Source organism: Bubalus kerabau, chromosome 3, assembly GCF_029407905.1.
Source record: "Bubalus kerabau isolate K-KA32 ecotype Philippines breed swamp buffalo chromosome 3, PCC_UOA_SB_1v2, whole genome shotgun sequence".
NCBI classification, from domain to species: Eukaryota; Metazoa; Chordata; class Mammalia; order Artiodactyla; family Bovidae; genus Bubalus; species Bubalus kerabau.
Genome location: NC_073626.1, coordinates 5,018,258 through 5,043,190, shown reverse-complemented (window position 1 = coordinate 5,043,190; position 24,933 = coordinate 5,018,258). Strand labels below are relative to the sequence as shown.

The following is a 24,933-nucleotide window of genomic DNA, read 5'->3' as shown; positions in this document are numbered from 1 at the left end:
TCCATTTGACAAATTAATTTCCTTTGACGTTTAATTTGTATCCTCAGGTACTGTAGATTTAAAACTTGACTAGGACAGCAGCAGATTAGAGAAGGGTTCCATTTCACAAAATCAAATTGTCAAGTTTTGTTTTTTTTTTTTATGAGCAACATGGTCCCTGCATGGATATTTCCAAGTCAAATATGCAGATTATTGACTATTGTAAATAAAATACAACCTCTCTTATCATTCTGAGGCTTAATGTTGACACCATGCATCCACTCACCATAAAAACAGGGGAAAGGACAGTGGGAAGTTACAAGTGTGTGGGCTTCAGAACCGGAAAGTTAAGTCAAAAGTCCAGATTCTCCATCTATTACAGGAGGGTCTCAACCCTGACTTTGCATTAGAATCACCAGGGAATTTTTTTTCCTTTTCTTTAATCCAAGTATAATCAATTTACAATGTTGTATTCTGTACACTTTTGAAGCATATAGTAAAGCGATGCAGATAAACAGACATATATGTTCTTTTTCAGACTCTTTTCCCTTACAGATTATTACAAGACACTGAGTATTGTTCCTTGTCCTATACAGTAGGTCCTTCTCTATACTATATATATATTGTGTGTGTTAATCCCAACCTCCTAGTTTATCACTGCCCCCCACATTTCCCCTTTGATAACCATAAATTTGTTTTCTATGTCCATGAGTCTATTTCTGTTTTGTAAATAAATTCATTTGTATCATTTTTTCAGATTCCAAATATAAGCAGTATCATATGATATCTGTCTTTGTCATACTTCACTTAGTATAATAATCTCTGGGTTCATCCAAGTTGCTGTAAATGGCATTATTTCATTCTTTTTTATGGCTCATATTCCACTGTATGTATGAACCACATCTTCTTTATCCATTCCTCTGTTGATGGACAGTTAGGTGGCTTCCATGTCTTAGCTACTGTAAACAGTGCTTCAATGAACATTTGAGTGCATGTATCTTTTCCATATCCTTAAAATCACCAGAGGATATTTTTTTAATACCAATGCCTATTCCCACCTCAGACAAAATGAATCAGGATCTCCAAGGAGTATGGCATGACATCTGCAATTTTTAGATCCTCCAGGTGATTCATGCATAGATCTATTAGCCATGTGGATTTTTTTTTACTTTTTTAAAATTGATAATTGCTTTACAGAATTTTGAGATTTTCTGGCAAACATCAACAAGAATCAGCACAGATATACCCATGTCCCCTTCCTTCCAAACCTCCCTCCCGTCTCCCTCCCCATCCACCCTTCAGTCTGTCACAGAGCCCCTGTTTGAGTTCCCTGAGTCACACAGCAAATTCCCATTGGCTATCTATTTTACATATAGTATTGTAAATTTCTACGTTACTCTCTCCATACATCGAGCCATGTGGATTTGGGCACTTTAACTTAATTAATATTCCTGGCATATAAATGGAGTGTCGTGGACACCTGTCACTGTCATAAATGACCATCAACATTTTTCTTATTTAATAACAGCTTTTTTTTGTTTTTAGAATTAAGTTTGGAAAAAAAGATTCATACATTGTAATTTATTGATATGTCCTTATAACTCTTTACATTTATCGGTTCCATCTCCCCTCTGCCTTTTCTTTTTTTCTTTGCAAATTACTTACTAATGGTCTGAAATGATCAGTCCACTCACTTGTCCTATAGAGTGGGCTGTGGTTTAGAATTTGCTGATTGCCTATCCATGGTTTCACTTAATTTGTTCTTCTTTCCTATTATTATTTCCTGTGAACTGATTGTTTGATAAAAGACTTAATCAAATTTAGACTCAACTGGCAAGACTACCTCCTAGGTGATGAATGTACCTCTCTCAGAAGCTCATTCTGTCTCTTCGCCTCCGTTTGTGTGATGTGAAGTTATTGATAATCATTGCCTGGATCCATTATTTCACTGGGATATGCAAAACAATATCAACATCAATAACCTCAGATATGCAGATGACACCACCCTTATGGGAGAAAGTGAAGAACTAAAGAGCCTCTTGATGAAAGTGAAAGAGGAGAGTGAAAAAGTTGGCTTAAAGCTCAACATTCAGAAAACTAAGATCACGGCATCTAGTCCCATCACTTCATGGCAAATAGACGGGGAAACAATGGAAACAGTGAGAGATTTTATTGTTTTGCTCTCCAAAATCACTGCAGATGGTGACTGCAGCCATGCAATTAAAAGACACTTTCTCCTTGGAAGAAAAGCTATGACCAACCTAGACAGCATATTAAAAAGCAGATTACTTTGCCAACAAAGATCAATATAGCCAAAGCTATGGTTTTTTCCAGTAGTCATGTATGGACATGAGAGTTGGACTACAAAGAAAGTTGAGTGCCAAAGAATTGATGCTTTTGAACTGTGGTGTTGGAGAAGACTCTTGAGAGTCCCTTGGACTGCAAGTAGATCCAACCAGTCCATCCTAAGGGAAGTTAGTCCTGAATATTCACTGGAAGGACAGATACTGAAGGTGAAACTCTGATACTTTGACCACCTGATGCAAAGAACTAACTCCTTGGAAAAGACCCTGATGCTGGGAAAGATTAAAGGTAGGAGGAGAAGGGGATGACAGAGGATGAGATGGTTGGATGGCATCACTGATGTGATGGACATGCTCAGTTCAGTTCAGTTCAGTCGCTCAGTCATGTCCGACTCTGCGACCCCATGAATCGCAGCACGCCAGGCCTCCCTGTCCATCACTAACTCTGGAGTTCACTCAGACTCACGTCCATCGAGTCAGTGATGCCATCCAGCCATCTCATCCTCTGTCGTCCCCTTCTCCTCCTGCCCCCAATCCCTCCCAGCATCAGAGTCTTTTCCAATGAGTCAACTCTTCGAATGAGTTGGCCAAAGTACTGGAGTTTCAGCTTTAGCATCATTCCTTCCAAAGAAATCCCAGGGCTGATCTCTTTCAGAATAGACTGGTTGGATCTCCTTGCAGTCCAAGGGACTCTCAAGAGTCTTCTCCAACACCACAGTTCAAAAGCATCAATTCTTCGGCACTCAGCCTTCTTCACAGTCCAACTCTCACATCCATACATGACCACAGGAAAAACCATAGCCTTGACTAGACGAACCTTTGTTGGCAAAGTAATGTCTCTGCTTTTGAATATGCTATCTAGGTTGGTCATAACTTTCCTTCCAAGGAGTAAGCGTCTTTTAATTTCATGGCTGCAATCACCATCTGCAGTGATTTTGGAGCCCAGAAAAATAAAGTCTGACACTGTTTCCACTGTTTCCCCATCTATTTCCCATGAAGTGATGGGACCAGATGCCATGATCTCTGTTTTCTGAATGTTGAGCTTTAAGCCAACTTTTTCACTCTCCACTTTCACTTTCATCAGGAGGCTTTTTAGTTCCTCCTCACTTTCTGCCATAAGGGTGGTGTCATCTGCATATCTGACGTTATTGATATTTTTCCCAGCAATCTTGATTCCAGCTTGTGCTTCTTCCAGCCCAGCATTTCTCATGATGTACTCTGCATATAAGTTAAATAAGCAGGGTGACAATGTACAGCCTTGACGTACTCCTTTTCCTATTTGGAACCAGTCTGTTGTTCCATGTCCAGTTCTAACTGTTGCTTCCTGACCTGCATACAGGTTTCTCAAGAGGCAGGTCAGGTGGTCTGGTATTCCCATCTTTTTCAGAATTTTCCACAATTTATTGTGATCCACACAGTCAAAGGCTTTGGCATAGTCAATAAAGCAGAAATAGATGTTTTTCTGGAACTCTCTTGTTTTTTCCATGATCCAGCGGATGTTGGCAATTTGATCTCTGGTTCCTCTGCCTTTTCTAAAACCAGCTTGAACATCAGGAAGTTCACGGTTCACATATTGCTGAAGCCTGGCTTGGAGAATTTTGAACATTACTTTACTAGCGTGTGAGAAGAGTGCAATTGTGTGGTAGTATGAGCATTCTTTGGCATTGCCTTTCTTTGGGATTGGAATGAAAACTGACCTTTTCCAGTCCTGTGGCCACTGCTGAGTTTTCCAAATTTGCTGGCATATTGAGTGCAGCACTTTCACAGCAACATCTTTGAGGATATGAAATAGCTCAACTGGAATTCCATCACCTCCACTAGCTTTGTTCGTAGTGATGCTTTCTAAGGCCCACTTGACTTCACATTCCAGGATGTCTGGCTCTAGGTCAGTGATCACACCATCGTGATTATCTGGGTCGTGAAGATCTTTTTTGTACAGTTCTTCTGTGTATTCTTGCCATCTCTTCTTAATATCTTCTGCTTCTGTTAGGTCCATACTATTTCTGTCCTTTATCGCACCCATCTTTGCATGAAATTTTCCCTTGGTGTCTCTAATTTTCTTGAAGAGATCTCTGCTGCTGCTGCTAAGTCGCTTCAGTCATGTCCGACTCTGTGCGACCCCACAGACGGCAGCCCACCAGGCTCCCCCGTCCCTGGGATTCTCCAGGCAAGAACACTGGAGTGGGTTGCCATTTCCTTCTCCAATGCATGAAAGTGAAAAGTGAAAGTGAAGTTGCTCAGTCGTGTCCGACTCTTCCCGACCCCATGGACTGCAGCCCACCAGGCCCTTCCGTCCATGGGATTTTCCAGGCAAGAGTACTGGAGTGGAGTGCCATTGCCTTCTCCGAAGAGATCTCTAGTCTTTCCCATTCTGTTGTTTTCCTCTATTTCTTTGCATTGATCACTGAGGAAGGCTTTCTTATCTCTTCTTGCTATTCTTTGGAACTCTGCATTCAGATGCTTATATCTTTCCTTTTCTCCTTTGCTTTTGGCTTCTCTTCTTTTCACAGCTATTTGTACGGCCTCCCCAGACAGCCATTTTGCTTTTTTGCATTTCTTTTCCATGGGGATGGTCTTGATCCCTGTCTTCTGTACAATGTCACGAACCTCATTCCATAATTCATCAGGCACTCTATCAGATTTAGGCCCTTAAATCTATTTCTCACTTCCACTGTATAATCATAAGGGATTTGATTTAGGTCATACCTGAATGGTCTAGTGGTTTTCCCTACTTTCTTCAATCTAAGTCTGAATTTGGCAATAAGGAGTTCATGGTCTGAGCCACAGTCAGCTCCTGGTCTTGTTTTGCTGACTGTATAGAGCTTCTTCATCTTTGGCTGCAAAGAATGTAATCAGTCTGATTTCGGTGTTGACCATCTGGTGATGTCCATGTATAGAATCTTCTCTTGTGTTGTTGGAAGAAGGTGTTTGCTATGACCAGTGCATTTTCTTGGCAAAATTCCATTAGTCTTTGCCCTGCTTCATTCCGTATTCCAAGGCCAAATTTGCCTGTTACTCCAGGTGTTTCTTGATTTCCTACTTTTGCATTCCAGTCCCCTATAATGAAAAGGACACCTTTTTGGGGTGTTAGTTCTAAAAGGTCTTGTAGGTCTTCACAGAACTGTTCAACTTCAGCTTCTTCAGCATTACTGGTTGGGGCATAGACTTGGATTACTGTGATATTGAATGGTTTGCCTTGGAAACGAACAGAGATCATTCTGTCGTTTTTGAGATTGCATCCAAGTACTGCATTTTGGACTCCTTTGTTGCCCATGATGGCCACTCCATTTCTTCTGAGGGATTCCTGCCTGCAGTAGTAGATATAATGGTCATCTGAGTTAAATTCACCCATGCCAGTCCATTTTAGTTCGCTGATTCCTAGAATGTCGACATTCACTCTTGCCATCTCTTGTTTGACCACTTCCAATTTGCGTTGATTCATGGACCTGACATTCCAGGTTCCTATGCAATATTGCTTTTTACAGCATTGGACCTTGCTTCTATCACCAGTCACATCCACAGCTGGGTATTCTTTTTGCTTTGGCTCCATCCCTTCATTCTTTCTGGAGTTATTTCTCCACTGATCTCCAGTAGCCTATTGGGCACCTACTGACCTGGGGAGTTCCTCTTTCAGTATCCTATCATTTTGCCTTTTCATACTGTTCATGGGGTTCTCAAGGCAAGAATACTGAAGTGGTTTGCCATTCCCTTCTCCAGTGGACCACATTCTGTCAGATCTCTCCACCATGACCCACCCATCTTGGGTTGCCCCACGGGCATGGCTTAGTTTCATTGAGTTAGACAAGGCTGTGGTCCTAGTGTGATTAGACTGACTAGTTTTCTGTGAGTATGGTTTCAGTGCGTCTGCCCTCTGATGCCCTCTTGCAACACCCACCGTCTTACTTGGGTTTCTCTTACCTTGGGCGTGGGGTATCTCTTCACGGCTGCTCCAGCAAAGTGCAGCCACTGCTCCTTACCTTGGACAAGGGGTATCTCCTCACCGCTGCCCTTCCTGACCTTCAACATGGGATAGCTCCTCTAGGCCCTCCTGCGCCCGCGCAGCCACGGCTCCTTGGGCACAACTGGAACACTTCTATATAGAAAAACTTCTGGGACCTCCCTGGTGGTCTAGTAGTTAAGATTCTGCACTCCCAATATAGGGGGCTCGGTTCAATTCATGGTCAGGAAACTAGATCCCACATCCGTTGGTATTAAGGTGAGAAAGTATGAGAGGAACATTAGACACCCCCCTTCCATGGCCAGCGCCAAATATGTTCAAACAAGCAAACGTTTGATTTATATACCACAGTCAGCCCCGACAAATGTTGTCGGGGCTGACTGTGGTATAGTCACATTACAAAATTACAATGACAAAATTATAGTGGTACAAAAATACATGTTCACTTTAAGGCAAAATTCTTGAAATATTGAAAAACTGGACGTCAGCATCAAAAGAAACCAGAGAGGATATCTAACCCTTTGTATTATACTTGGGGAAACTGAGTCCCAATAAGGTTACCTGCCTTCCCGGAGCAACACCACTAGTTCATGCTAATGAGAAACCAGCATCTCTGACTCCTGAGGTCTGGTTTAAATATGGCACCACCTGCTCTCTGGTCCATCTTAGAACCACTGCCGTGGTCAACCAATTTTATTCCCCAGTTAGGCACATTCACAACAAAAGGAAGACTACCAGGGAAGAAAAGGAAATTCGAGGTTAAAAATCTTCAGAATTTGAAGGGAAGAAATAAACTTATAAAGCTTTCTTTTAAAGTACAAAATCTATCTATAATATTTCAAATCAGACTGCATACATTACAAAGGGATATTTCACCCATGTATCCAATCTACTCCTTATCTGGGTGCTGTCCTTTCTGATACCGTGTGTGTGTGTGTGTGTGTATGTGAACACAGGCACTAAGTCATTTTAGTCGTGTCTGACTCTTGGTGACCCCATGGACTGTAGCCTTCCAAGCTCCTCTGCCCATGGGATTATCCAGGCAAGAATACTGGAGTGGTTTTGTGCCCTCCTCCAAGGAATCTTCCTGACCCAGGGAGTGAACCCACATCTCTTATGTCTCCTACATTGGTAGGTAGGTTCTTCATCACTAGCACCACCTGGGAAGCCCCTGATACTTGATACTAGAATTCAAATCAAACCTTTTAAAAATATGTTCATTTACTTGATTTCTCCAGGTCTTCCTTGAGGCATTCAAGATCTTTAGTTGCAGCATGTGGGGTCTAGTTCCCTGACCAGAAATCAAACCCAGGCCCCCTACATTGAGAGAGCAGAGTCTTAACCACTGGACCACCAGAGAAGGCCCTCGAATCTTAGATTAGGTGATTTAGATCTAGTCTTATTTTAACTATAGCACCCATTGGAATTAGATCATTGTAGATATGTTTTAAATCTTTCATTACAAGCAGTATACTTAAACACTGAAAAATACGTGAGTGAATTTTATCAGAGGACTGGCCTTTTTGGAAGTAGAGAAATAGTCATTCAAGTCTCTATATAAGGAAAACAAGGATAATTAATGCTGAATAATCCACTTACACTGGAATTTCCTTTGTCTTTTTTTTCTGTCTTTTTGGCCAAATTTTCTTTTCCTTACCTTTATTTCTGCTGCCAGAATTAACTCATTAAATATTTTAGGGTAGGGAGGGTGTCACCCAGTGATAGCATTCCCCACTAGACTTCTGTATTTCTGACTTAGTGATCAACTATCTTGTAGCTCTTTTCCACTTCTCTCAGACTAGTATACACATTGTTTATTCATTCGATAGTGTGGAAATTATCTTCAGTAATATTTTGGAAATATTTGAGATTCAACATATACTATCCCATTTTCTACTTTGAAGATGTAAGACTATAGCAACTTAGGAAGAGTAGGTTATGTGCATTGTTTATTTATATACCGAAGCTTCATAAATTGTATCACCACTGAATACATACACATAGGTTAAACATAAATACACATGTGCACGCTGTGCTCAGTCACTCAGTGGTGTCCAACTCTTGGGCCCCACGGACTCTGTAGCTTTCCAGGACAGAACCCATGAAATTAAAAGACGCTTACTCCTTGGAATAAAAGCTATCATCAACCTAGACAGTATATTAAAAAGCAGAGACATTACTTTGTCAACCAAGGTCCGTCTAGTCAAAGCTATGGTTTTTCCAGTAGTCATGGGTGGATGTGAGAGTTGGACTATAAAGAAAGCTGAGCACCAAAGAATTGATGCTTTTGAACTGTGCTGTTGGAGAAGACTCTTAAGAGTCCCTTGGACTGCAAGGAGATCCAACCAGTCCATCCTAAAGGAAATAAGTCCTGAGTACTCACTGGAAGGACAGATACTGAAGCTGAAACTCCGATACTTTGGCTACCTGATGCGAAGAACTGACCCATTGGAAAAGACCCTGATGCTGGGAAAGATTGAAGGCAAGAGGAGAAGGGGATGACAGAGGATGAGATGGTTGGATGCCATCACCTACTCGATGGACATGAGAGTTTGATTAAACTTCGGGAGTTGATGATGGACAGGGAAGCCTGGCATGCTGCAGTCCATGGTGTCGCAAAGAGTCGGACACAACTGAACAACTGAACTGAACTGTCCATGGGATTTCTCAGGCAAGAACATTGGAGTGGGTTACCACTTCCTCCCCCAGGGGATCGCCCCACCCAGGTATCCAACCCAGGTCTCTTGCGTCTCCTGCATTGGCAGGTGGATTCTTTACCACTAGGGCCACCTGGGAAACCATATATATACATAATACACATAAATATATATATACATAAATTGCATCACTATTACATCTTAGAGGTTTTGTAAGTAAAGATCATTAAAACAAGTAAAGGCTGACTTTCTTGGGCTACGCAAATTACTGGACACTAACATACCCAGCGCTCTCTGAATAATCTTTAAATTCAGAATTCTGCTGCTACCCTGGGTGCATCTCTGAGGCTGGCCAACCTCTCTCCACCTGTCACACACCCCGCCTTCGGCCCCGCCCTCATTAACCCCGCCTCCTGCGTGTTGGCACGCCCCCTGAGTTCAGCCAATAGCCGGTGACGTTTGAGGGAGCGGGACGTCCCTCTCAGCCAATGCAGGAGATCCTTGCCGGGAGCTCTGCCGGAAGATGGCGGCGGCCGCGGAGCTGACGCTGCTGGAGAAGTCTCTGGGGCTGAGTAAAGGGAACAAGTACAGCGCTCAGGGCGAGCGCCAGGTGAGAAGCGGAGGCGGCGCGGAGCGGGAGAGGGGAACGGGAGCGCGGCCGGGTAGGGCCGGGCCGGGCGGGGGAGGCTGCGGAGCGAGGATGCTGCCCGGCTTCTCCTCACGTGTCTGCGCTCCCAGTCTTCTGCGGCCCTGGCTCCCGGAGGGAGTTGAGGGAGCGAGAGGAATGCTCCGCTCGCCCCGAACTTTCCCTCCTGCCAAACTGTCATCGTCGCGCTCTGGGAAAGCGAGGGAATCCTCAGAGAGCTCTCGGGTTCCCGCTCTCGGAAGGCGGGGCGGGGGGGGGGGTCCTCAGAGAGCCCTCGGGTTCCCGCTCTGGGAAAGGGAAGGGGTCCTCAGAGAGCAAACGGGGTGCGGGGTCCACCGTGCCAGGCCCGGGGGTACGGCGGTGGTCGAGGCGGCCGTGCCCCTCCCGTCCCCTCCGGAGGCTTGGTTTTCAGCTGAGTGGACACACATCGCAGCTATTTTGGTTACAGTGCTGAAAAGTGCTGCATTGCGGCGTGGACGGCCGCAAGATCTCTTAGTGGAATCCTGTTCTAAGGTCTGATCAAGTTCCTTGTTCAGCGTGCTGAGATCTGGGGGGAAGTTCCGCGGTCTGGACCTAGTGAGGCATGGGAACTCAGATTTCTAAGGGCTTTGAAGGGCTTCTGTGTTTTATAAAGCGAAGTGGTTGCGCAGGAGGAATGACTGTGTTAGAGGAGGGGACTATAGGAAAACAACTTTGGATTATATAAGGTTTTTGCCCCTTGGGGATTTTTTTCTGGATGAACTTTTTTTTTCTTTCTTTCTTCTGACTTCTTCGGTTCTTTTTTTCCCTTTTTCTGACTTCTTCGGAAGAACCGAAGACTGCTTCATCCCCGAATCAGTCGTGTTGTAGTTTTTACAAGTTAGACTGAAGTCTAGAAAGGGTTTCCCAGGTGGCTCAGTAGTAAAGAACCCGCCTGCTAATGCAGGAGACTCCGGTTGGATCCCTGGGTCGGGAAGATCCCCCTGGGATAGGAAATGGCAACGTACTTCTTGCCTGGAAAAATCTGTAAACAGAAAAGCCTGGCAGGCTACAGTCCATGGGATTGCAGAGAATCGCACACAGCTGAACACACTCACACAGGGTCGGACATAGCTGAATCCACACACACACAGAGTTGGACACAGCTGAACACACATAGACACACACATGAGAAGATGTGTGACTTGCAGAAGACAAGCCTACTGACTGGAGCCAGAGAGACCTGCTTTTTCCTTTTTCTCTGGCCTCCAGCTGATTCCTCTCCTGCTGCTGCTTCTCTCTCATTTGGTTTGTTTTTTTTCCCCACACATTTGCCAAACATGAATCCTGCCTTCAGGGAGTTTACCATCCAGCATGAGAAAAAGTCATGGGGGCTCTTTTTAAGCAGAACAGAATAGTTACTGAGTGCAGGAAAGCGCTATTGATGAGTGTGAAAGAGAAAGTTAATTCTGACTATAAAAATGAGTTTGGAAACTTCATGAAAAGTTGGTGTTTAAAGTGTATAAAACTAATAAATTATGTAAGATTGGGTAATTTGAGGTAACAAGTAGAGCAATGTGATGGATGATGCAATACAAGGTAAACCCAGAATTATAGTTGGAGTCCCAGTTGTGAGGGTTGTGGAGTTCAAGGTGTGGTTTCTTATTTTAAACTTTTTTCTTTTTCTTTTTTTTTTAAGCAGAGGGCAGCTGTTGAAGGTTTCTGTTGATGTGTTTGGGGAAAGGGATGATGACCTACGATAAGATTCATTCATTTTTTGGGGGGAAGACAACTGACAGCAGTTAGCCAGCAGTAAGGCATTCTCTGCAATAATATCAATAATAATTAAAATTTCAAAACAATCCAGAAATGCAACTCTGGGAGAACCATTGTTAAGTTATAGTACATCAGCACATTGAGATATTATTTATGTAGCTATTGAAAGTGATTACTTTGAAGATCATGGAACCTTAAGATGAATGTGAAATAGTACATGTCCCATGATTGCAACTGCATAAAGTTTGTCTGCTTAGACTGTGTGAACGAAAGAAAATGAACTTTCCAGCCAGTTGTACTTGATTGAAATCCTGACTCCCCCATCACAAACCTACCTGGAACCTTGGTTCTTGATCTTGAACTGAGGATGCAATTACTTGCCTCTTACATCTTAGAAGATGTAGCGATTAGACAAGAAAGTAACCAGGAATTTTTTGACTTCCTGTGATGCGGTTGTGGATAATTTATTTTTACAAATAGTTCTCTTTAGAATTGTCCTTTTCCTCCCACACTCAGCAATCGTGAGTTCTTTTCTTTCCCCTTTCTTTCTCTCCTCTCTGTTTCTTCCTTCCTTCCTCCCTCCTGCCCTCTCCCTCTTTCTCTTTTTTCCTCTTTCTTCCTTCCCTGCCTCCCTCCCACACTGGAAGCACAGTCTCTTTACCTACCATAAAGTGCTGGAGAAGGAAATGACAACTCACTCCAGTATTCTTGCCTGGAGAATCCCATGGACAGAGGAGCCTGGCAGGCTGCAGTCCACGGGGTTACAAGAGTCAGACACAGCTCAGTGACTAAACCACCGCCATAAAGTGCACACCGTCACAGTCAGGGAATGGAACACTGGCAGCACCCTCAGCGAGCTTCATATGTTTACTTTTTAATGCATTTTTAAAGGAGATTATTGGCGATCTTAGAAGTGACGGTTTCGCTTAAGGGTAAAGGCAAAAGTGAGAGTTCAGGGAGCTAGCTAGTGAATGGAAATAGCTGGTGAGGAAGGGGAAAGCTAGAAGGCCTCTGGTTACTTCCTTTATTGTTTAGGATGTAACCTTTGAATCTGTATTCATAAAATGTTAATCTTCCCGTATACGTCACATGGTCTTTTTGACCCAGGTTCAAGTGTGAAAGGGCCCTGTATAGAGTAAGTCACTGAGTTCAGGAGGCTGAAAAGAGCAGGAAAGAGCAGCCGTCTTCTGAAAATGTTCCCTTGCGGTTTCCTGAAGTCGTTTAGATTGTTTACTTGTTCTTTATAATTGGTTGGTCTCCCTATTTGTGATACTTCCCATTTTCTTTTAAATTTCTCAATATTTTGCCTAGTTTTGCATCAAAAACTTTTAAATTAATTAGCAGTTTCTTACAATCTGATCCTTTGTATTGCTGTTATAATCAGGAAAACTTTAAAAAGTAGAATTGTTTTTCAGATGATTACCTGAAGCCCTGACTTTATTATAGACTTTTATTATGAGTGTACTCATTCAAATCACCCCAAAATTGATGAATATGCAATCCATGGCAGCAAAATCACCATCACAGTCCATACCATATAATGAGTTAACTAATTAGTTAATGAGGTAACTACTCACATTAGATCACATGTCACTTAAGCCAGGCTACAACTCATTTGGTGGTTCTAGCTGTATCAACACGAATTCAGTGTTCACTACAATTGTTTCTCGTTTTTGTTATTACAAAATTGGGTTTATGTAAGCACATTCGTTCACCTTGCTAAATAGGGTGTGGGTAATCTTGATCGAAATTAATGTGGTATTATTATATTTCCATTTTCTATTTTTGTACATATGTAGTTATAAATTAGGTAGAAATATCATTACTCTATTTTTGCAATGTTACCACCAGTTTCATGACATCAAGCAACTATTATCAAATGTAAACTAATATAACTGTTATTTTCCTGACTTTGATTTGTATATAGTTTAATATCTACATGCATGCATGCTTACTTGCTCAGTTGAGTCCAACTCTTTGCGACCCCATGGGACTCTAGCCCACCAGGCTTCTCTGTTCATGGGGTTTTCCAGGCAAGAATACTGGAGTGGGTTGCTATTTCCTTCTTCAGGGAATCTTCTAGACCTAGGGATCAAACCTGTGTCTCCTGCATTGTCAGGTGGATTTTTTACCAATGAGCCACCAGAGAAGCCTATTTAATAAATTAAGAGTATTTTAAAAAAAAGAAAAAGTTTAGGATTTAGAACTTATCAGTTGTGATGGTATTTTGAGATTTTTTTTTCTTTCTGTGTGAGATTCCAGTTCTTCAGACAAACAATGGTCCGAGTCTAACGGGACTGACTACCATAGCAGCTCACCTAGTCAAGCAGGCCAACAAGGAGTATTTGCTGGGGAGCACGGCAGAGGAGAAAGCCGTGGTTCAGCAGTGGTTAGAGTACAGGGTAACGCGAGTGGACGGACACTCCAGTAAAGACGACATCCACACGGTCCTGAAGGTATGGCAAGATGTCTGTTTATGGGCTGCCGTGTGTGAACTAGTAATAGCCGGGATCTCTTTTCCCTGAGATGCAGTAACTGAAGCTCCTGGTCTCTTTACTGTTTCCTCTACCTCGAGATACTTTATACCTGTTCCTGTCTTTCCCTGCTTGTATCTGTTGCTGCCTTTCCCTGGAACAGACTCTGCCCGCCCCTCAGCTCGGACCTCAGCTCAGATACCCTTCCTCAGTCACATCCTTGGCTACTGCCTCTCTCACACAGATGCACTTTCTTGTTTAAATGCTTTTCTTTACTAACATCCTGTGCTTTTCCTTTGTAGCACTCATCACAGTCCATAATTATAGCTTTTTATGATTTTTTCTTTTATTTGATTGCTTGATACTTATTTCCCCCAGTCAGTAGTTCTGATTCTCTAAGCAGCAAAGTACTTTCTTAAAGGAAAGAAGGAATCAGAGTTTGAGGGGGTTGTAGTTTGAGAAAAGCCTGTCCGATTGATGTGAGAATTCCCATTTCCCTCCCTTGAGACTTAATGCTCTAGGATTTGTATTTTCTTTCTAAAGAAATCAAATTAGAATTAAAGAATCTATTGTTATAAAATAGAAACCAAATATGGCTCTAGAATTACCAAAAATGAAAGTTTCTAAATAAAATTATTTTTGTTACCTATATAAAAATAAAGCAGTTTTTTTTTTTTAAAGCTTAACATTTGAAGGAACCTTAGACATCACCCAGTCAACCACATCATTGTAGGAATCCTTTCTGTTTCCTAATTTTATGCCAGTTATAAATTGGTAATGTAAGTTGTACGAGAAGAACTCATAGTACTGAAAGCTTTTCATTTATCATTCTGGGGGAAGTGGTTTAAATTCTGTTCCTGACAGATACCATCAATAGAACTGGTAGAAAATAAATTCCAGATCTTTTTCCTTTATAGGTCTATCATGATCAACTATCCTTTTTTTTTTAAGTGTTTTTGTTTGTTGTTTTAGTACTGTTTTTTATTTTTTTATGGCTGGGCTGGGTATTTGTTGCTGCACCAGCTTTCTCTGGTTGCATCGAGCGGGGCGTCACTCTAGTTTCAGTGAGCAGGCTTCTCGTTGCAGTCGTTTCTCTTGTGGTGGAGCATGGGCCCAGCGGCTCTGTAGCTGCGGCTTCCAGGCTCTAGAGCACAAGCTCAGCTAGGGAGGCGCACGGGCACAGTTGCTCCAAGGCACGTGGGATCTTCCCAGATCAGGGATCGAACCTCTGTCTCCTGCATTGGCAAGCAGGTTCTTTACCACTCTGCCACCAGGGAAGCCCTTTTAAGTCCATAAATACTCACTTATATTCTCTCTGATGGTCCTGTTAGTATTCTGTCATATAGTTGTGTCAGCATTTAGTCTGTACCCATGTAATTACCAGGCTGTGGCTAAATATTTTAACGCATTCCATTTGTTTCCTTAGGCTAAACTCCTGCAAGGGAAATTGTTGGACCAAAGCTATATACATTTCTAAGGCTATGTTGCTCATTTGCCTTCCAGAAAAGTGTTTTATTGTAGTTTGCCAGTATATGATGACCATGGCCTCTTCCACAAAACCCCTGCTGACAAAAATGTTACCCCTTTTCCTCCTGTACCACCCCAATTTCATGACAAAGCCAAAAAGTGATCTCTTTGTTTACTTTGCTGTTTTTGAATGTGTGACATTATTAATGCTGTGGCCTTTTTTTCATAACATGAGCATTTTCATCATCTTTTAAAAAAATTTCCTTACATATCTTCTTTGCCTGTTTTTATACTGGGCTGTTTCTGTTTTTTTTACTTTTTAAAAAAATCTTGCTATAAGAATATTGTAAAAGGATTTAATTTACTTGTGAAAGTTCCATTTCAAAGGTAAAACCACAGTGGCTCAGAGCCAAGGTAATATGTAATTAAAAAACAGGCATTGGGCTTCCTCTGTGGCTCAGGGTGAAGAATCCACCTGCCAGCGCAGGAGAAACAGGTTGGATCCCTGGTCCAGGAAGATCCCTGGAGTAGGAAATGGAAACCCACTCCAGTATTGTTGCCTGAAAAATCCCATGGGCAGAGGAGCCTGGTGGGCTACAGTGCACAGGGTCGCGGACAGTCAGACACAACTAAGCACGCCCAGGAAGATCCCTCATGCTCCAGAGCTGCTGAGCCCACATGCCGCAGCTGCTGAAGCCCTGGAGCCCATGTGCCACACCTAGAGAGTAGCCCCCACTCTCTGTAACTAGAGAAGAACCTGCACAGCACAGCCAAAAATAAATAAAATTATTTTTTTAAAAAAAGCAGGCATTACGATACACTAACATTTGGATCCAGATGAAGGATGTATGAAAGTCGCTCAGTTGTGTCAGAAACTTTGCAACCTCACGGACTGTACTGCTGCTGCTAAGTCGCTTCAGTCGTGTCCGACTCTGTGCAACCCCATAGACGGCAGCCCACCAGGCTCCCCCATCCCTGGGATTCTCCAGGCAAGAACACTGGAGTGGGTTGCCATTTCCTTCTCCAATGCATGAAAGTGAAAAGTGAAAGTGAAGTTGCTCAGTCATGTCCAACTCTTAGTGACCCCATGGACTGCAGCCTACCAGGCTCCTCCATCCACAGGATTTTCCAGGCAAGAGTACTGGAGTAGGGTGCCATTGCCTTCTCCGCACAGACTGTACAGTCCATGGAATTCTCCAGGCCAGGATAATTGAGTGGGTAGTCTTCCCCTTCTCCAGGGGATCTTCCCAAAGAATTGTCACTATTAATCAGTATGGCAGTCCTTTGAGAGGAATGTCTAACCAAATAAAGAATATCAAAGAAGTGAAGTGAAGAAGTGAAGTCCCTCAGTCGTGTCTGACTCCTTGCAACCCCATGGACTATACAGTCCATGGAATCCCCTAGGCCAGAATAATGAACATCACACTTTAGTTCTTTTCCACGAATATTTTGAGTGTGAAATTCTGTGTTTTAAATTTCAGAATTCAATTTCTGAAAAATCAAAATTTAATTTCTGAAAATTTTGATTTATATCACTAATCAGAAAAATATTAACTCTTGATAGTTTTTGAAACTCCATTTTAAAGTTTTTATAACTAAAGAGTATCCCCTTAAAAGAGTCTTTATAACGAAAACCATGCTGTGCCATGCTTAGTCGCTTAGTTGTGTCTTTGTGACTTTTGAAACCCCATGGACTGGAGCCCGCCAGGCTCGGCTCCTCTGTGCATGGGATTCTCCAGGCAAGAATACTGGAGTGTGTTGCCATGCCCTCCTCCAGGGGATCTTCCCAACCCAGGGATCGAACACAGGTCTCCCGCACTGCTGATGGATTCTGAGCCACCAGGGAAGCCCTAACTAAAACATAGATATGGAATATTTTAAGAATATATACACTATACAAAGCAGTGTTAAATTATTATTTCAGATTCTTTTAGAGATAGTTCTTAACTGCAGATATTTTATTCTTATGCTGTATCAAACTTGTTTCATATGAAGACATTTGGAGGGAAGAACATTTCTATCCAACAGATTGCTAGGGAACTAAGTGATAGCCTGTATGTACCATTGTGTTTTACCTTCTCTGCCCAGTTTTATTTTGATTCTTATGCATCTGTTTCCTTGTCTATGTACATATTTTTTTAACGTCATCATCTGTACCACCCCTTACAATCCCATATTCATAAACAGTTTTGAAAATGACTGTCTTTAAATGAAGGCTTGGGCAAATTCAAAGAGCTCAGATTCAATTCAGCTAACGTTTACTGACTACTGAACCACTGTGTGCCAAGCATGTGGCATATGATTTGAAAATGAAAACAAACTGCTGTCTCTGCAGCTTAAGAAGTTTTTCTGGAATGATTACCTAGGAATGTTAATCAGCCTTAATAAAGAAGGAAATTGTGACACAGGCTGCATCATGGATAAATCTTAAGAATATTATGCTAAGTGAAATAAGCCAGTCACAGAAAGACAAATAATAGTGCATGGTTCTGCTCATATACAGCATATACAAAATGCTGTGAACAAAATCATAGAAACAGAAAGCAGAATAGTGGCTGCCAGGGCCTTGGGGATGAGAGAAAGGGGAAGTTGGTTTAAAAAGTTCAGAGCATTAGCTTTCTGAGATGAAAAAGTTTTGAACATTGATTGCACCACAGTGTGGATGCCCTTAACATTAAGTGAATTATGCACCTACCAGTGGTTGTGGTGGTAGATAAAAATCTGATTAATTTTAACGCGTTACACGTATTTATTCTCAATTAAGAAGTTAAAAACATACATATATTAAAAAATCTAACAAACCAATACATTTTAATTCTCTTAAGACGTAGGAGTTGTTGAGGAGCTTTTTATATTTCAATGGAGAAAATAAATCTAACATGAGCATGATTTATAAAATGTTCCCCCATCTCCCCAAAGAAACAGTTGGAGTCTTTGAAATTACCATAGATGGCACTGTGAATATCATTTTCTAATATTTTCTTATTTATTTAAAATAAAATAAGATGAATAATAATTATCCTGTTTTTAAAAATGAGTTGATGTATGATTTGTGATTTCAAATAAATTTGTTATTGTCAAAGATTGAATTTATTAAATTTCAGTGTTTTGCTTTCTAATAGCTTTCTAAATGTTTCAAATCAAATGTATAATTGTTTATTTTTATTGTTTTTTAAATTAATATTTTGTTATTTGTTTTTCTAGGATCTTAATTCATATCTTGAAGATAAAGTCTACCTTACAGGATATAACTTCACATTAGCAGATATCCTATTATATTATGGGCTTCATCGCTTTATTGTGAGTATTCAAATAGTTATTGGCTCTTTTTGTCTGCAATGTTCAGAATGCCTTTTTTTCATTTGTCTTGAATTTAAATCAAATTTGCATTTTCACCTTATCAAATGAAAGGGATTATTTTTATATAAGGTACCTTATGCAAATATTCCTTCCTTCCATGGATCCATCACACATAGGAGCTTCCTGTTCCTTGACATGCTTGGTTTTGTTCCTGTTCTTGGTCTTGCTTTTCTTTGTGGCCCCTTTGGACTTGGTTGTCCTCCTTACCTGGACCTCGCCATCACCTGTCCACTCCTGCTTTTAGTAGCCCACCTTCTGCGACCTCCTCTCTTACTCCAGTCTTACTCCCTGGTCCCTTTGTTACCTGAAGTAACTCAGTTTCTACCCTTTTTTCAAGCCTGTGCACTTTCTTCCCCATCCAGCCTAGATTGCTGGATGTGTAACTTGAATCCTCAGCTCTTGGTCAGTCCAAATACACGTGTTCAGTCCTGTCTCCACGCTGAGCTGTGTCAGAGAAACCACACACGCGCTGTCATTAAGAAGATGAGCATTTCTCCCCTCTAATTAAAAAATAAAAGACTATAAGGAAGTGTGACTCTTGCAAACCAGTGCTTATTTCACTTTCTTCTCACTGTGGCTTATACAGGTCATGCAGTAGGGAAAGGAAATACTCAGAAGGAGGGAGCTTGTGTGGAAATCTTTGCCAGCAGAGTGAACAAGGTCCTCATTCCCTAATGTACCAGCTGCCAGGCTATTTCACTGATTCTAGGTGCCCACAAGGGCCTGTGGTTCTCAAGCAGGTTGGAAGTGTTTCATTCAGTGCCGTCTGTTAAAACGAGGCTTCTGGGAATTCCCTGGTGGCCTAATGGTTACTATTCTGGGCTCTCACTCCTGTGGCCTGGGTTCAGTCCCTGGTCGGGGAAACTGAGCTGCCACAAGGCATATGGCTCAGCCAAAAATGAGTAAACGAAATAAAGCTTCAAAAAAACCCAAAAACCTAGTCTTCCATTGACAGTATTCAGTGATCCCTGCTTATTTATATCTCTATTTTTTTGAGATGTATATCCTCTTTATATGATTACAATATTATGATTAAGGATCTCATGCTCATTTTTTCTGAAACAAAATTGAGTGGAATAATATGTAAATCACTTCACCGTCCCCTTGGGTTCATCAAATGAGTCCACAACCGAAGCCTCCACTCTGCTGCACGCGCAGGCAGGTTACATCGGAGCAGGAAACACCTTCTCAAGGAACAGGCCTCACAGACGGAGCCTGTGCTGTGACCGTGTTGCCCTGTGGTGTTGAATGACACCCGTGCTGAGTTGGGTGTAAACTTACCCAGGTGAGAAGTGATTTCTGGGTATTAATTTCAGGCAGGGTTGATGGGAGGTTCAGATAGCTCCATGCTCAAGTTCATCCCATAGCTTCTTGTTTTTCTTGGCTGTGTATTTGTTTTTACCCTCATATGTTCCTTCATTTCCTTGTTCACATTATTAAATACTTAATATGTAATCAGTGCAGTCAGCACCGTGTATGAAGCAGGGAACCTTCAAGTCATCAAATGATCCCGCTGTGTTTTGTTTCGCGTGAGCCCGCTTTTAGCTGTGGCCGAGTCACTCCTGAGATCTGGTCTCTTAATTCCCTCTGGGGAGCATTACGTTGTTCCTCCTTTGTTGCACGGCCAGTTACTGTGGCCGTTCGTGATCAGCCCAGTGACTCATTGCTCTCTTGAAGTGATTTCACCGGTACACAGCAGCCCCCATGAACAGGCTGTTACTCAAGATTATTAAAATCCTTTGTAACGTTACGTGCTGCTCAACTATAAGATTGTTATCAATTGAAATACATTTGTTTTGGAGTTTGGAACACCAGTGGAGGTATCATTCTTTTAGAAAGAAAGAAGTAAAAAAGAAATAGCTACCGAACAATCCAGGAACGCCAGCTGTAAAGAGTGTCCGGGAGGCAGCGTGGAGTCTGCCGGAAAGCCCGCAGACCAGCATTTCCTCTGGTCTGAAAAGGGTCGCTCAGAGTGTTTCTGACATGTCTTCATGGAAAATTAGTGACTAGGAATGTTATCTGTTTGGCCTTACAGTTCAAACTGGTTATAGAGCGCCAGTGTAAATAGGAAGAAATGGTTCACTAGGAAGGATGAACATCACTGCAGACACACTGGCTTGCAGACCAGTGAGAAGCAGGAAGTGTTAACCAGAAGAATCGCATTGTGTTTCCCATTATTAAAGAAAAAGAAAAATTCAGCTAGAAAGGGATGGTGGGAAACCAGTTATAAGTAAAGTAGCTGATGGGGATCCCTTCCCAAGAGTTGTAAAATAATGTAAGTTTGGTGAGAGTCAAGTCTTCTGTTTGTTTCTCTGTTTACAGCATGTTTTCCGAAAGAGTAGTGGTGGTAACAAAACCAGAAGTTAAGTGTAACGTGATCTTCCTGGAAACAGGTTGTACTCTAGCAAAATGTCCTGAGGGAAAGCGAACAAATTTACGTTCTCTAACACAGATCATCTAATTAAAAGAATCAATTAGGAAATGTTAGAAGAAACTTCAGAAGCTCTTGGAATAAAAATTATTTTCTGCTGTGGGTCTGTTGTCTTCCTGACACTGGAGGCTGGACAGCGCGCAGCTTTTAGGTGGTGAAGCCCTGATTCTGCGCGCGCTGGTGTGGGCTGCTGCCCTCTTCGGGAGTAGGCCTGCTGGCGGCGCTCGCCAGCCTGACCGCACGGGCTGCTCTGAAGGGTAGATTGTAAAACAGACGCCGCCCTTCCCCCGCGTCAAAACTTGAGTGAACAACTTGAACCCAGATCAGACAAGCCTCACTATTTGGAAATGCTTTCTTTGTGCATTTTAATTCATTCTGAACAATAACATCTCACAAAACAGCTGAGTAGAGGCTTTTTAAAATCAAAGAGTTCTGAAATTAGTCAGATTGTACGCAGTCAAATTGGACTCACCATATGTATCAACAGCTGACATGAAATCAAGTTGGAGTAATACTTGCTACTTCTGTTTGCTTTAGCCATCAGTAAAGAGGTTTTTTGAAGTTGGTTTTGAATTTTATTTATGCATATATGTACATATGTATGTGTTTGTGTGAAAGTGGGCTTCCCTGGTGGCTCAGACAGAAAATAATTTGCCTGCAATGCAGAAGACCTGGGTTCAGTCCCTGGCTTGGAAAGATCCCCTGGAGAAGGGAATGGCCATCCACTCCAGTGTTCTTGCCTGGGAAATCCCATGGACAGAGGAGCTTGGCGGGCTACAGGTCACAGAATCACAAAAGAATCGGACACAACTACGACCTATCAACAAAACAACAATGAATAGCACTTTGCATGTAGGATTTAAACCGGAAAGTGAAGTTTTATGTAACAGTAGCAATGAGACTCTCACTGCTGGTAAACTGGTCCAACAGAGATAAACATTTGACATCAAAGATGATGTTAACAGATCAGATATTAGTACACTTGTATCCTAATGTCATGAAGGCAAAAAGGAAGGCCGGATGACTTCTATCCGCTTTTCTTTTTTTTTTTTTTTTTCTTTTATGGTATATTGGTGAATTTTAAGTTTCTGTTTCAATTTTTTTTTTAATTTTATTTTATTTTTAAATTTTACATAATTGTATTAGTTTTGCCAAACATCAAAATGAATCCGCCACAGGTATACATGTGTTCCCCATCCTGAACCCTCCTCCCCCCTCCCTCCCCATACCATCCCTTATCCGCTTTTCTATTTAAATTGCCTGGTAGTAAACATGAAAGGAAAATATGAGTTCAATTAAACATTTATTGAGAAAATGCTACCTGTCTACCCTTTATAATATTTTCTATTCTGTAATAATTATCAAATGCCAGAGTGATTTGTCCTTCAGTGTTGCTGAGCTGGTGCCTTAGGAGAGTATTTGCCTGTGGACCCAGGAATACGCAACAAGCAGATGGCTAATGGGTTTGCAGTCCCAGAGGGTGACTGAGATTTTGTGTTTGTGAACATTCCTAGTCAGTTTCATGGAGACTTGCAATATGTTAAATAAATGAACTAACAACAGGAGAAGGAACTACACTAATCTTACCTGGTCTGTGGCTGGCCTGCTGGCCTCTTGCCTGACACCTCTTCATGATTCCAATCCAAAGTTTGGCTCAGATAAAAGGCTTCAAGTTGCCTGGACTGGGGTCTGAGCCCAGTGAAGTGATCGGAGGTCTGACCCACGGTGTTGATTGCATCTTTCCCTAACCAAGTCTCTGGGCCTCCTTATAGCGGGACAGTCAGTTCTGTGAGCTGGTGCTGCTGCTACTGCTGCTGCTAAGTCGCTTCAGTCGTGTCTGACTCTGTGCGACCCCGTAGACGGCAGCCCACCAGGCTCCCCCGTCCCTGGGATTCTCCAGGCAAGAACACTGGAGTGGGTTGCCATTTCCTTCTGCAATGCATGACAGTGAAAAGTGAAAGTGAAGTTGCTCAGTCGTGCCCGACTCTTAGCAACCCCATGGACTGCAGCCTACCAGGCTCCTCCGTCCATGGGATTTTCCAGGCAAGAGTACTGGAGTGGGGTGCCATTGCCTTCTCCAATGAGCTGTGAGCTGTGAGCTGCTACATCCTCTAAAGATCAAGTTCAGCTTTACTGCAAAGAGAATTCAGAATGACTGTTGTTCATCCGAGACACACACCCTGGAAATAGCCCTTCCTTCTTCTGTTAAGCGATGATTACTCAACAGTAAAAGAGTCATTGTGTATTTCTCCAGAGTTTAGTAGAAATCAGCAGTTGTCTGCACGTTTATATACAGCAGCCATCCAGAAATGTGTGTGTGTGTATATTTGTAGATATGTATGTATGTGAGTTTACCTTGTATTCCCTTGTTGAGTATGTTGCTGCTGCTGCTGCTGAGTCACTTCAGTCATGTCCGACTCTATGTGACCCCAAAGACAGCCCACGAGGCTCCCCCATCCCTGGGATTCTCCAGGCAAGAACACTGGAGTGGGTTGCCATTTCCTTCTCCAATGCATGAAAGTGAAAAGTGAAAGTGAAATCGCTTAGTCGTGTCCGACCCTCAGCGACCCCATGGACTGCAGCCCACCAGGCTCCTCCATCCATGGGATTTTCCAGGCAAGAGTACTGGAGTGGGGTGCCATTGCCTTCTCCAGTTAAGTATGTTAGATGCCAATAAACCTTCCTTATTTTAGGTTTGTGAAAAATACTGGCGAAAGAACCATATCTTAGTCTCTCAGAAGCTATTCTCTTCAATAAAAAAAAAACCCTCTGGTCTTCCAGATCCTGATTTAATGTAGACTTTTCATTTGTTGAAAACTTGAGGTTTCGCTCAGAAGCACGTCTGGTCTTGACGGCAACATGAAAGCCTTAAACAAATGGAGAGCTCATCCAAGTGGCTGAGATGGTTCACTCCTGTTTGAATATGTTGGCTTTGATCACCGTGGGGGGTTCCCCCCAGTTTCTCTCTCCCGCTCGAGTGATATTAATAGTCGCACTTACGTAATGTCTGTGTTGTGTGTGTTTTTCATCTCTACTTAGGTTGACCTGACAGTTCAAGAGAAGGAGAGATACCTTAACGTGTCGCGCTGGTTTTGTCACATTCAGCACTGTCCAGGGATTAGGCAGCATCTGTCTAGTGTTGTCTTCGTCAAGAACAGACTATATACTAATTCCCAGTAGAAGCCACCGCGCCCCGCCCAGAAGAGGGAATAACCCATGTCCAGTGGGAAGTGTGTTTCGGACCAGAGGACTGACGTGAACCGATATGCACCCATTCTCTATTTGTTGAAGTTGGTAGAATTTAAGTACAAACTCATGTCCCAGCATTTTGTCTGTTTTTTCAGTTGACATTTTGCAGTTTTTTTAATGTAAAACTTCAACTGCTGTCAAAACTTGAGTTGAAATCAAGTTATCAGTTATCTTGGTTTTTATAGATATAGATGAGATTTCTGTTAATAAAAGTTGCAAATCAGTGGTTTAATCTTAAAAAAAAAAGTCCTTCCAGTAATTGACATATTTGACTGTTTATTGACCTCTCTCATCTTGTAAAATTCATTTTCCCCTTCTGTGTATTTCTAGTAGTTTGTTTATTAACAGCTAGAGTAAATTGTCACCAAGGAGACAAAAAGGGAAGACAGATGGATTTGTCTTTCGATATTTATGTGAGTCAGTAAAGGTGGTTGAGAAAAATCTTTTTTGTTTCTTTCTTTCCTGTAGTCAGTATTCATTGACATGAAACCAACTGCTGCTCTGCCCGAGAGGGAAGTGGGATAAAATATGTTCCCTCGAGTTAATAGTTCTTTTGTTGGCCTTGGGCGTATTGGAATATGCAGCAGCTAAAAAGGGATGGGAAATTCCCACCATCCCCCTAATTTTGACTCTGTAACTACTAGATTTTTCTAAACTATTAATAAGAACCAACAT

The 24,933-nt window shown here is 42.1% G+C and overlaps 1 protein-coding gene across 2 annotated transcripts; it reads left to right on the top strand.

Annotated features, from left to right (window-relative positions):
• The first annotated feature begins 9,320 nt into the window (after nucleotides 1-9,320).
• EEF1E1 (eukaryotic translation elongation factor 1 epsilon 1) lies at nucleotides 9,321-24,699 on the top strand. 2 transcript variants are annotated; one of them, XM_055570550.1, is made up of 5 exons: nucleotides 9,321-9,507; nucleotides 13,533-13,733; nucleotides 18,423-18,518; nucleotides 19,701-19,863; nucleotides 24,049-24,184. In XM_055570550.1, exons 1-4 carry the CDS (start codon nucleotides 9,421-9,423, stop codon nucleotides 19,824-19,826), a joined length of 510 nt encoding a protein of 169 aa, XP_055426525.1. In that variant the 5' UTR covers nucleotides 9,321-9,420; the 3' UTR covers nucleotides 19,827-19,863; nucleotides 24,049-24,184. The 2 variants fall into 2 exon arrangements, with proteins under 2 accessions (XP_055426525.1, XP_055426524.1); XM_055570549.1 differs by lacking the exon at nucleotides 19,701-19,863 and having other exon boundaries at nucleotides 9,334-9,507; nucleotides 24,049-24,699.
• Nucleotides 24,700-24,933: the final 234 nt, after the last annotated feature.